The 12,700-nt window shown below is 24.2% G+C and overlaps 1 protein-coding gene across 1 annotated transcript in view; it reads left to right on the top strand.

The window, feature by feature from the left end:
• The first annotated feature begins 4,365 nt into the window (after positions 1–4,365).
• LOC117174274 (5-aminolevulinate synthase, erythroid-specific, mitochondrial) overlaps positions 4,366–12,700 on the top strand; it is a 32,536-nt gene continuing 24,201 nt past the window's right edge. The window contains exon 1 of the mRNA XM_033363193.1: positions 4,366–4,480. Within this exon, the coding sequence (XP_033219084.1) occupies positions 4,448–4,480 (33 nt within the window). The 5' untranslated portion in view covers positions 4,366–4,447. The remainder of the gene's footprint in view (positions 4,481–12,700) is intronic.

Genomic DNA, 12,700 nt, shown 5'->3' with positions numbered 1-12,700 from the left:
AATATTTTATATTTCAATAATAATTATTATTACTGTTACGTATTTACTGTGAATTCTTCATGCATTAACCTCTTTTTAGGAATATTACAATTAAATAATTAATAATTCAACTTTTTTAAAATTCTAATGAAATAAACTAACAGTCAAATTTTTTTACGAATTTTTTCTTCTAACCAAATTATTCTAAGTATCGGTACAATTCACAAATCAAAAATTAAAAATATTCACCAAGAAAGAAAACATAGAATATAACTCAATTTTAAAAATAAATATTGACTGTATGCTGTTCAAAAAAATCTATACGTGGAAAGTGACAAATATTAATGAAAACCTTAAAATAATAAAAACAATGAAATCTAAATTATAATTATAAAATTTTCTAACTAGAAAAGGGGTTTGTATTAGAGAGAATTCTTCACGGTAGACAGTCTATATTAACGTTTATTATTTTATTTTATTCTATTATTATATTCCTTGCCATAGATTTTAAATTTTAGGTTTTTTAACTTCTAAAGTTCTCAAGTAATCCGATGATTTTACATTTATTAAATTTATTTTTTTTAAATACACATTAAAAATTTAATAAGTTTATGTCAAAAAATGTCCTTTTTTATTCTCTTTCTTTTAATTTACTTTTCAATTAATATCTATTCAGATAAATAATCTTAAAAACATTTTTTTGAAATAACCTGGAAAATTATATTATTAATTAATTTATTAATTATATTATTAATATACTGAAAATTCCTTAACAAGATTATTCTTAACGATAACTTCTAATTTTAATTTATTACATCTTTTTTTTTATTCCTTGGCAAAGATTTTGTATTTTAAATTCTTTCTCAACCAACAAAATTTGTTTGGGTCCATTAAATATTTTGTTGTATCAACCAAAATATGTTTGTTTTAACAAAATTTTCATTCATATCCAAGAAACCAGTTTTTCTGGTTCAAGAATTTTTTTCTGAGTATATGTTTATTTAAAACACAGTTGTCAAGAACCAATAATTTATTGACGCTGCTGCAATATCACAGATGGTGCTTGATTATTTTCAAATAGTAAACAATTCTTGTTTTTTCATGTCTCGCTGAAAATTTCATAAAAATAAAATTATTTTCCCATTAGCTATTCATGACTTACAGATAGAGTATCAAGAAAAAGAAAGTTTTAGCTTTCGTTTTATATCCTTCTTTAAAACACCAAATATGGACTCAAGCGATATCCAAAATTTGACACATTTGGAAGTTGAAACAACAATTTTTGGAACTTCAAAAGACTGCTTTAATTTTTAGGAATTTGTTTCATGAATTTTGGTAAAGTTCATCCAAAAATAAGGTAATCGAATTTTCAAATTAAAAAGATGAATTCACAACAAAAAAATGTTTTAATTTTCAACAAAAAATATTTTTATTTTAAATCAAAAACAGTTCAATTGAGTAAATAGAATACGATTTTTTAACAAAGTACTTGAATGTCCAAGAAAGAAAGATTTTTCAGTCCATAAAGAAGAATAAATTTTATCAAAAATCTACAATTTCAAATAAAAAGTAGAGTTTTCTACAAAACACTGGAATTTTCAACCAAAAGGTGGGTTTTCATACAAAATAATTAATTTTTTACTATAAAAGCGAATTCTCATAGAAATAAATAAATTTTAAACCAAAAAGTAGAATTTTCAAGCTAAAAGTCAAATTTTCTAGAAAACAGTTTAATTTTTTATGAAACAATTATATTTTGAACCAAAAATATTAATTTTTTAATAAAAAGCGGAATGCCTACCAAAATGCATAACTTTTTAATCAAATAGTTAGATTTTTGTCCAAGAAGATTTTTTTACAAAAAAACAATTTTTAACAAAATGCATCACTTTTTGACCATATAGTTGACTTTTAAAACAAAAAGATTAATTTTCTTTAAAAAAATACTAATTTTCAAAGAATTGCAGACATTTATACGATTTAGTTAGATTTTTAATTTCAAAAAAATTAATTTTCGAAAAACAAGAAATTTCAACAAAACAATTGAATTGTGGACCAAAGGAGTGAATATAAAAATTTAAAAAGTCTTTTTCATGAAGAAGATTAATATTCTACGACACAAAACGAATTTACAAATGGAATGCATAAGTAGTGGTTGAATTTGCAGTTAAAAAAACTAATTTTCAAAAAGTTACAAAAATTGGTTAAACTTCAACAAAATAGTTCAACTTTTTCCCAAAGAAATTAATCAACTAAAATTTTTAAATCAAATAATTAAATTTTCATCCAAAAGCATTACTTTGCTACTAAAAAAATACAAATTCTTAACAAAATTAATATATTTTTAATAAAATATTTGAATTTTTAACCAAGAAGATTATTAGTCTGCCAAAAAACGACGTTTTTACAAAATACATTAATAATTTCTGACCATAAAGTTGAATTTTCAAGCAAAACGATTATTTTTCTACAAACAAATACAAATTTTCAACAAATTATAGACACTTTCAACCGAAAGGTTGAACTTTTGAACGAAATTTCTACGAAGCAGTTGATTTTCTACTACACTGCTGAATTTTTTAGACAAAATGACGAATTTTCTACAAAACCAGTTGAATCTTCCACCCGAAAATATGAAGTTTTAATAAAAACGTTAATTTTTATTTAAATACTGGAATTTTAATTTTAAAAAATCAGTTTTTAACCCAAAGAATAAATTTTTAACCGAATATATAAATTTTAAAATAAATAGTTAAACTTTCAATATAGCAGATGCATTTTTTATAAAATAGACGAATCTTTAAAAAATTAATTTCATTATTAACTGAATAGTTAATTTTTTTAATCTGAAAATACTTTTTATGAAAAAACGAGGTTTCAAAAAGTTACATAATATTTGAAATCAAATAGGTGATTTTTTAAACTACAAAATTATTTTGATTAAAAAAAGAATCTTTTACAAAACAGTAGAATTTTATACCAAATTGTTGAATTTCCAAGACAAAAATGACTTGAATTCTTAACTAGAAAAGATTAATTTTAAACCAAATAGTTGCAATCTGAACCAAAAAATTTATTTGATACAAAAAAGGCGAATTTTCTACTCAAAAATATAAACTTTTAATAATAAAAACCCTTCTTTTGAACCAAACAGTTTTATTTTCAACTACAGTTATTGATATAAAAAAATGTATTTTTAATAAAGTAGTTCAACTTTCGTTCAAGGAGTTGAATTTTCAACAAAAACATAAATTAAAAAAAATGTGCATTTTTTCATGAATGTTAACATTACAATTGGAAAGTATATATAAAGTGCAATTTATTGTAGAAAACGATTTGGTAGAATCAAACAATTTTTGTTTGGTTCAACTCGAGGTGTTACTCACTACGAAATTTGTAAATTTAAAAACTGTGGATGCGACAACCAGTCTTGAATTCTTACAGACTTACAAGATTTGGTTGAGATGGCCGGGAGTTCCGAGATTTCCGAATCTGCCCGCGATCAGAACTCACGTGTGGTTCTACAGACTCGGCTGAACTCAACGACTTTCGGATCCAGTCGGCTTTTCGTTGGCCAAAGATTTCCAAGATTTCTCACGATTGCTAGATTTTTCAAAGATTTCCAAGAGTTCCTCAAAGAGTGTTTATTAGTGAGTAGCCTATCGGTTCAACCATATAATAAAGTTATTACATGGAAAACAAAACATTTGGTTAATCCAACTAAATTTTCTGGCTTTTTAAACCAAATCTTTTGGTAGATGAAGTATTTAATAAATTTGCTGAGGCCTTTACCAAAGTATCGATTTTAAATTTTCAAAGCCGATAACTGAGTCTATCAGCTTGCTGATAAGTAGGGTCCTACTTTCTCATAAATTATTTTTTGGTTTCGCGATTTAATTAAAAATCGCGAGAAAGTAAGTTCTAAAAAATACGAATTTCCATCCAGGTTCAGAAGATACTAGTCTGACCATTTATTACTGATGGACTGCGGTAGTGCGGTGGCATAATTGGTAGTAAGGTAATAAGGAGTTTGTTGGTTCAAATCCAGCCCACAGTGATTTTTTTTAACTTTTTTTTTGTCAGGGTTTTCAGCTCATTCGTGAATCGAAAAAATTATTTGGTTGGGCCAACCAAATCTTTTGTTGGATCAACCAAAATTTGTTTACTTTAACCAAATTTGTATGTATAAATTTAAAAAAAGCGGTTTTTTTGTTCAAGAAAGATTTTTCTGAGTTCATTATTCGAAATTGATTACGTGATTTCTCGTTTGACGTTCGATTATGTCTCGTGATGAGTTTGCGTAAAATCGAAGTTTCCCCCATTCATGTGCAGCTTTCAATGCATAGTTTAAGTGCACATACGCATAATATCACTTAGTTGGCATTAAAACTTTGAACTAAACGCGAGGTTCATGGACAATTTTTCTTAATTTTACTACAGTTATATAATTAGTTAATTAACGTAATTCATGGCGGCCCATTTGAATTCGTCCTTTCCTTCGGTAAGTATTTTTTGGAAATAAATTGTTCAATCATCTCATTTATATTTATTTTTTGAAAAGCCCAAAAAAATTGTTGTGTTCAATTAACGAAATACTTTATCTACCAAAAGATTTCATTAAGGCAACCGAAAAATTTAATTAGGTCAACCAAATTTTTTTTCTACATATAATAACTATATTCTATGGTTGAACCAACAAAAATATTAGTTATTCAACCAAATCGTTTTCTGAGTGTGCTTTTATTAGTATATTCTTTAAAAGTTTACATGCATGCATTTTAAACAAAATAGTAGAATTTTTAACATACAAGATGAATTTTTCACCAAAATATTCATTTTCAATCCAAAAGAACGAATTAAAAAAAATTGTTTAATTTTGGATCTATAAAAACGAATTTTTTAAATTATAGTTTAATTTTCAACCAGATCAATAGATTTTGAACCATCAAAACAGGATTTTTGACTAAAAATATTAATTTTCAATCCAAAAGAGGGAATTTTTTGTACAAAAGGACGAATTTTTAACAAAAACATGGATTTTTCGACCTACAAAGATGAGTTTTTAACAAAATAGTTAAATTTTCAAATACATAATTAAATTTCATGCCGAAAAAGAAGAATTTGAACCAAAAATATTAATTTTCAACATAAAAGAAAGAAATTTGAACAAAATAGTTACATTTTTAACCTGCATAAACGAATTTTTAACAAAACTATGGAATTTTCGACCTACATAAAAGAGTTTTTCAACCAAATAATTACATTTTCATACACATAATTAAATTGTCAACAAAAAAAAAAGAACAATTTGAACCAAAAATAGTTATTTTCAACATGAAAAAAGAAATTGTCTTCTCAAAAAGACTAATTTTGAACAACAATGTTTAGTTTTTAATAAAAAATATTTGTTTACAAAATGGTTGAATTTTTAACAAAAAATTGAATTTTCAATCAAATTGCTAAATTTTCAACCTACATAAATGAATTTTTAACAAAAAATATTAATTTTCAATACAAAAGAATACATTTTCTGTCCCAAAAGGACGAATTTTTAACAAAACTATGGGATTTTCGAAATACAAAAATGAGTTTTCAACAAAATAGTTAAAGAAATCAATTTTCAACCAAAGAAAAGAAGAATTTCAACCAAAAATAATCATTTTCAACATGAAGAAAAAAATTTTCTTCCCAAAAAGACGATTTTTTAAGAAAAATCTTTAGTTTTTGACAAAATGACGAATTTTCTATCCAAAAAGAAAATTGATCAGTTTCAATCATTTTTAATAAAATGGTTCAATTTTTATCAAAATAGTTATATTTTTAACCAATAGTTGAATTTTAAAGTTAAAAAGATTCAAATTGCAAGGCTAAATTTTTAGCCAAAAATGGAATAACCACATTTGCAGTAAAAAATGTATTTCAATAAAATCGTTAAACTTTCATCTTTCAACTAGAGCAGTTAAGTTTTTAGTTGAAAATATTAATTTTAAATAAAAAAATATACAATTTTGATTTACCTTCACTTTTTTCTTTTTCATTGAGAAAAATGATTCTAATTTAAGCAGACTTCAATTTTAAACGATGTTTGAAATTGTTAAATTTTTGAAGATATCTTTGAAGATTTACAAAATTTAAAGTTCAGTGAATGTTTTTTTTTATACACAGATCTTATATTTTATTCATAAAACCTATTCAATTATTTAAAATTAAATGGAATACCTTTAATATTTCGTTATTACCTTTGAGATTCTTGAAATCTATTCAAAACTTTTAAAAACATTTTTAAAATTTTGGAATCCTTCAAAATGTCTCCTCCATTAAAATCCTAGAAAATTTATTAAAATATCTTAGTATAAACCTTCAAAATCCCTTAGAATAAAAAATGATATAATTCTAATTTAAAATGATTTGCATTTACATATTCTAATGTTTAAATAATTTTATTTTGTAGTTAAGTATTCAATATTTAAATTGAACATTTTTGCAGGAAGGAAAGTTTTACATTTTTATGACTCGGAAAAATGTTTCGTAACTCGCGAATGACCAGAAACCTGTTTTTGTTTCTAGAACCCGTTCTGAAACATTTATTTTAAGAATAAAATAAATAAAAAATTTAAGAAATAAGCATAAAAAATAAAATTAGTTAGCAATTTAATTAGCTAATTTATTATAGTTTAACATCTAGAGTCACGTTAAAGGAGATAAAATAAATTTTCTTCGATAAAAATACCTGTTTTTATTTAAATCTAAAAGTAAATAAATGTTGTTCCAAGAACTTTGATAAATAATCAGGATTAAATATTGTATCCTTGAAAAACATTGACGCTCATTACTGTGATAAATCACTTATTTGTATTGAAAACATAATCGCGGTATGTAAATGATTATGATGTTGTTTTAGAGTGATAAATATAAATCTTATTGCGATTTTGCCTTTTTTATCAGCCCAATGAATATATCCGTAAATTATAAACTAAAAATAATATAGCAGGACTCTTCCGTACAGTTTCTATAACATTTTCTAAACAATTCTAATTCTCGGAAATCTCAGCAAACTAGCATGCGAGAATAAATCTTGGAAATATTTGGCTAATCTTAGACAGAGATTGACAGCCGACTGATTCTGAAACATGCCGAGGTTAACCGATCGGATGAGAATCCCACGTGAGTTTTGATCGCGAGCAGGGTCGGAAATCTCGGAACTCTCGAAAATCTGGGAACTTTCGGAACTCTTGGAAATCTCGGAACTGTCGGAACTCTCGGAAATCTCTGTAAGAATTCAATACAGATTGCTGCATTCACAGTTCTAAGATTTTCAGAATAAATAAAATAATTAACATACTTTATAGATTGTACTCAATTATGTAAATAAAAGTTTTGGTTTCCAAAAAGGTATTTGTATAATTTATAAATTTAGGGAATGAACATACAACCTTATAATTTTGTTCCAAATTCATAAATTTTGTTAAAAACAAAGAATTTCTTCTTTTTGGTGAAAAAATCAATTATTTGTTCACAAAGTAACTTCTTTGTTAAAAACTCACGTTTTTGGTTCAAAAATTCAATTTTTTGTAGATAATTAATCTTTTTGGCAAAACAATTCCGCACCTTGGATGATATTTTTTTCGTTAACAAAAAATCTTTCTTGGTTGAAAATTCGTCTTTTTGGTTTGAAAAGTCTTCTGTTGTCGAAAAAAATGTCATATTTTTGTCTAAAAATACAACTGCTTGGATAAAAACTAATCTTTTTTAAGCGCGGATTTTCTATTATCTTTTTGGAAATTTGTCTTCTGTAGTTGAATTCAACTATTTTTTATTCCAAATTTCAATATCTTTTGTTTGGAATATCAATTCTTACATTTTTCGTTAAAAATGAATTTTTTTGTATGAAAATTAATTTTTTAACGAAAAATTCAACTATTCCATTTTTGGTTGAAAATTGATTTTTACAATTGAAAATTAATTTTTGAAATGAACATTTAACTATTACAGTTTTTGTTGAAATGTTGTCTTTCCTAATTGAAAATTCATCTATTTTGTTGAAAATTATTATCTTTGTTAAAAATTTATTTTTTTGAAGATTCATTATTTTAGTTGAAATTGAAGTTTTTTTACGGTTGTAAATTTATCCTTTTTAATTTAAAATTCATGATTTTTGTTCAAAATTTTAATATTTTGTCCAGAATTATTTTTTTTTTTGATTGTTAAAAATTCATCTATCTTACCACAAATTCTTTTTTGATTTTTAAATTGAACTTTTTTAACTGAAAATGTAAGTATTTCATTTTTGGTTGACAATCATCTTTTTGGTCGAAAATTCAACTACTTGGTTCAAAATTCACTTTCTTTATTGAAGATCCATCATTATAGTTGAAAATTAATTCCTTTGGCATAAAATGTAACAATTTTGTTTGATAAGTACGTTTTTCTTGTTGCTGAAAATTTACCTTATTTAATTAAAAGTTATGTATTTTGTTGGAAATTCAAATATTTAATCGAAAATTCTTCTTTTTTTGATTAAAAATTATATTTGTTGTTGTTGAAAATGTACCTAATCCATTTTTTATGCAAATTCATTTTCTTTAGTTAAAAAATTAACTATTTGGTTCAAAATACATGCATTTTGTGGAAAATTCGTCTTTTGTAGTAGAATATTGAACTTCTTGATGAAAAATTAATTTTTTTATTGACACTTATTCATCATATCTTATCTATCATATCATGAGAACCTGTAAATATTTTTGAATTTTTGCTGGCTTAAATTAGAGATAAGATCTCAAAGGTTACTTCCTATCAATTTCAGTTTATTTCTCGACAATTTTCTTAGTCACAAAATGTTTTGAAGTTAAGGTACAACTTCGGAGAAATTCTTTTGATTAAAAATTCAACAATTTACTTGAAAATTTATATATTTTATTGTAAGCTCGTACTTTTGGTCGATAATTCAACTTATTTTTTTAACCTTATTTTTCAATTAAATGAAAATTTTTGTCTTAACTAAAAATTTAACTTTCCTATTTTTAACAGGAAATTAAGTTTTTAAATAAAAATGTAACCATTTGATTACTTGTTGAAAATTTATCTTTTTTGATTAAAAAATTATCTTTTTCAGTTGAAAATCCATTTATTTGGTCGAAAATTATTTTCTTTGGTTAACAATTTAACTATCTTACCACAATTTCTTGTTTTGTTGTTAAAAATTAATTACTTTAACTGAAAATATAAGCTAAAAGTCTAAAATTCAACAATTTGGATAAAAATTTAATTTTTTTTTTGTTAACATTTAATTTTTTAAACTCAAAATTTTGTAACTCTGAGTGAGGTTGAAAATTTATCTTCTTTAGTTGAAAACTTACGAATCTTGTAAATACTCGTCCCTTGTGTTTTAAAACATCTTCATGCTGAAATCTCTTTTTTTTTCTTAGTTTTCATTTTACAATTCTAGTTGAAAATTGAAGTTTTCAATAAAAAATGCAACCATTTTATTTTTTTATTGGAAATTGATCTCTTTTAATGAAAAAATTATCTTTTTTAGTTAAGAGTTTATGTATTTTGTTGACAATTCATTTATTTGGTTCAAAATTCAAATATCTTGTTGAAAACATTCTTGTTTTTTATGTTAAAAATTAATTTTTGTAACTATAAAAATTTAATTTTTTCGTGCTGGATAGAAAATTTATCCTCCTTATTTGAAAATGTGCGCATTTTGTTAAAAATTCATCTTTTTGGTAAGATATTAATAATAATAGTGAAAAATGTATCCTCGTTGACTTTTTATTTCTTTGGTTAAAATTTTAACTGTTTTTTTTAATACGTTTTTTATGCCTAAACATTACTTTTTTAACCGTAAATATGAATATTCAATTGAAGGTTGAAATTGTATGTCTTTTAGTTGAAAATTCATCTTTTTTTTTTAAGAAAAATTTATAACGGCCAGAGAATATAAAAAATTTCTCAGGAACAGTAAAGAACGAGATTGTTTAAAATAGAATTCCTTCCAAATATTTCTTTACTATTTGTTCATAACTAATAAGGAAAATCAAAGTTAAACATTTGAGAAAAAAACCATCACTTTCTAGCACTTATCTAAGAGAAGATATTTATAAACAATAATGAATTGTTTAAATAAATATTTGTTCAAATTGCGTTAATTATTATCTCACTAAGTGAAAAGTTGACAAAATTTTTTTTTCAAAAAGCGCAAATATCTGGCATTATTACAGATTAAGTTAGTTATAAACAATAATTAAAACAATTGGTTTTGTAAAATTTAATGAACTATTAAGTTACTCAAAGTAAAAAATAGACGAATAGTTAAAATTTGCAGACATTACCGCAAGTTTTTACCTTTAAAGAAAGAGAATATTATTAAAAAAATAACAATTTGTTTAAACAATTATTTTTATCTACTTAAATTAATTATTACGTCACTCAAATAGAAATGTGGACAAAAATGTGAAAATTTTGTAAAAAAGCTGCAACTATTTAGTATTAATACAGAATAAGTTAGCTATAAACAATTAGAATTTGTCTACACAATTATTTTTGTTAAACATAATTCAATATTAACCCATGCCAAGTGAAAAGTCAACAAAAAGATGATAATTTTAGAAAAAACCGCAATTTCTGCCAGTATTCAAAGAAAATATTATTAACAATAATAATACATTTTCTAAATGATTATGTTTGTTAAAATTAATTAACTATTACCTCACCTTAATTATAATTTGGACAAAAAGTGAAAAATGTTTAAAAAACTGCAACTTTCCATCTCTATTCTAAGAGAAAATTATTAAAAACGATATTAAATTGTTTAATAAATTATGAAAACATCTGATTATCAGTATCAAGTAGTATTTTATGTATTAGAAACAATATGCTTAAAAAAACGGCAAACAAATAATAATTAGCAGTAAAAACTCGCAACTCCCAATTTGATCACTTATGGGGTTTTTTCGAGACCCCATAAAACAGACTTATGGGGGTATTATTTTATTCATATTCTATGACTAATTCTGAAGTGAAATGACGAATTTCAACTCAATTGAGCTATTATTGACGATTCTGAGTAAAATGTACAAAAACTACTTGTTTCTTATGGGAAATATGTTTTTTTCAACAAAAAAAAAATATTTTTTGTCTGGTTTTATACAAACTTCCGAGTGAAATACATAAAAATTCGAGGAAATAAAAGTTTCCAATGCCTTTCTAGGCCGCCCTACCCTACTTATTAAGTAATATTTAGATTGGCTGCAGGTCCCTCAGGATATCTTAATTTAATTTTGCTTATGCCTTCCAATCAGCAAAAATGTTTATTTTGCAACACAGGAATAGAAACCCAATATAAATGAGTTTCTACCTACTACCATTGATTTGAAACGTGATTATTCATTCAAAAAAGGATCGATAATTTTTTTCAAAAAACTGTTTGAAAGCTTATTAAATTCGGCGTCGAGTTTTGAAAAAAAAAGCAAGAATTCCTCGAATTTTGAATTTTGATTTCAACTTCTCGTGATAAAATAGGAAAATTATAGCAAAAATCTGAAATTTCTACTGAACAGTCTTTGAAGTATTATCTTTAATTCAAGCCTATAAAAATTTAAAAATCTCTATTGGTTTTCGAGATATAACAAAAAATGTCCAAGCGTTTCTGCGTCAAGTTTCAGTCGGCGTAACCAGTGAGTTCGGTCAGCAGCAGTTATCGCTGACTGAAACTCGACGCAGGAACGCTTGGACATTTTTTATCATATCTTGAGAACCTGTAAATATTTTTGAATTTTTTCTGGCTTAAATTAGAGATAAGATCTCAAAGGTTACTTCCTATCAATTTCAGTTTTTTTTTCTCGACAATTTTCCTAGTCACAAAATGTTTTGAAGTTAAGGTACAACTGCGGAGAAATTCTTTTGATTAAAAATTCAACAATTTACTTGGAAATTTATATATTTTATTGTAAGTTCGTACTTTTGGATTGAAAATTAATATTCTTGATAAAAAATTCAATAATACTTGCAATTTAGTTTTTTTATTATGTTACATAAATTAATTATTCACTTGAAGGTTATATAATTATATATTGGATATAATTTATATAATAAAAGCTTATTTTTATTTCTATTTCAAGTTTAGAAAATATATAAAGAAAACATTATTTGAATATTTTAATGAATTGACTATTGACTGATTAATTTTTTTACAATATTTAATTACGTAAAGATGGAATTTTAAGTTTTCTTTATTGCTTAACATTAACTGATTATTTATTGTAAGGTAATATAATTGAACATTAGCTCTAATTTGTACCATAAAAGTTTATTTATATTTAACATATCTCTATTACAATTACATAATTTTTTTAAATGCTTGTGCTATTTTAAATGTTTTTTTTTAATAAATTTTTTCTGAAACAAGATATTCTCCATCGCTCCGCTGGCAATCGAAAGAAAGAGCATCTAAATTGCTTATTCGAAATTACATGGAAATTTTCTGGAGTTAGTTTAAAGGTTATTAATCAATTAACATTTTAGAAATGCAACTTGAAATTTCAAAAAAATATATAAAGTAAAAAATCTTTTTTGGATGAAAAATTCTCTAAAAATTTATCTTTTTGATTTAAATCTTTAAAATGGTTTCATGATTTTTTATTTATGTTGATTTTATCTTTTGAGTTGAAATATTGCATCTTTATTGGATAAAATGCAACTGGTTTGTTGAAAATTCGAC

This window comes from Belonocnema kinseyi, chromosome 6, assembly GCF_010883055.1.
Source record: "Belonocnema kinseyi isolate 2016_QV_RU_SX_M_011 chromosome 6, B_treatae_v1, whole genome shotgun sequence".
Taxonomy (NCBI): domain Eukaryota; kingdom Metazoa; phylum Arthropoda; class Insecta; order Hymenoptera; family Cynipidae; genus Belonocnema; species Belonocnema kinseyi.
Note: the sequence above shows the minus strand (reverse complement) of the source record. Positions and strands in the feature narration are given on the sequence as shown.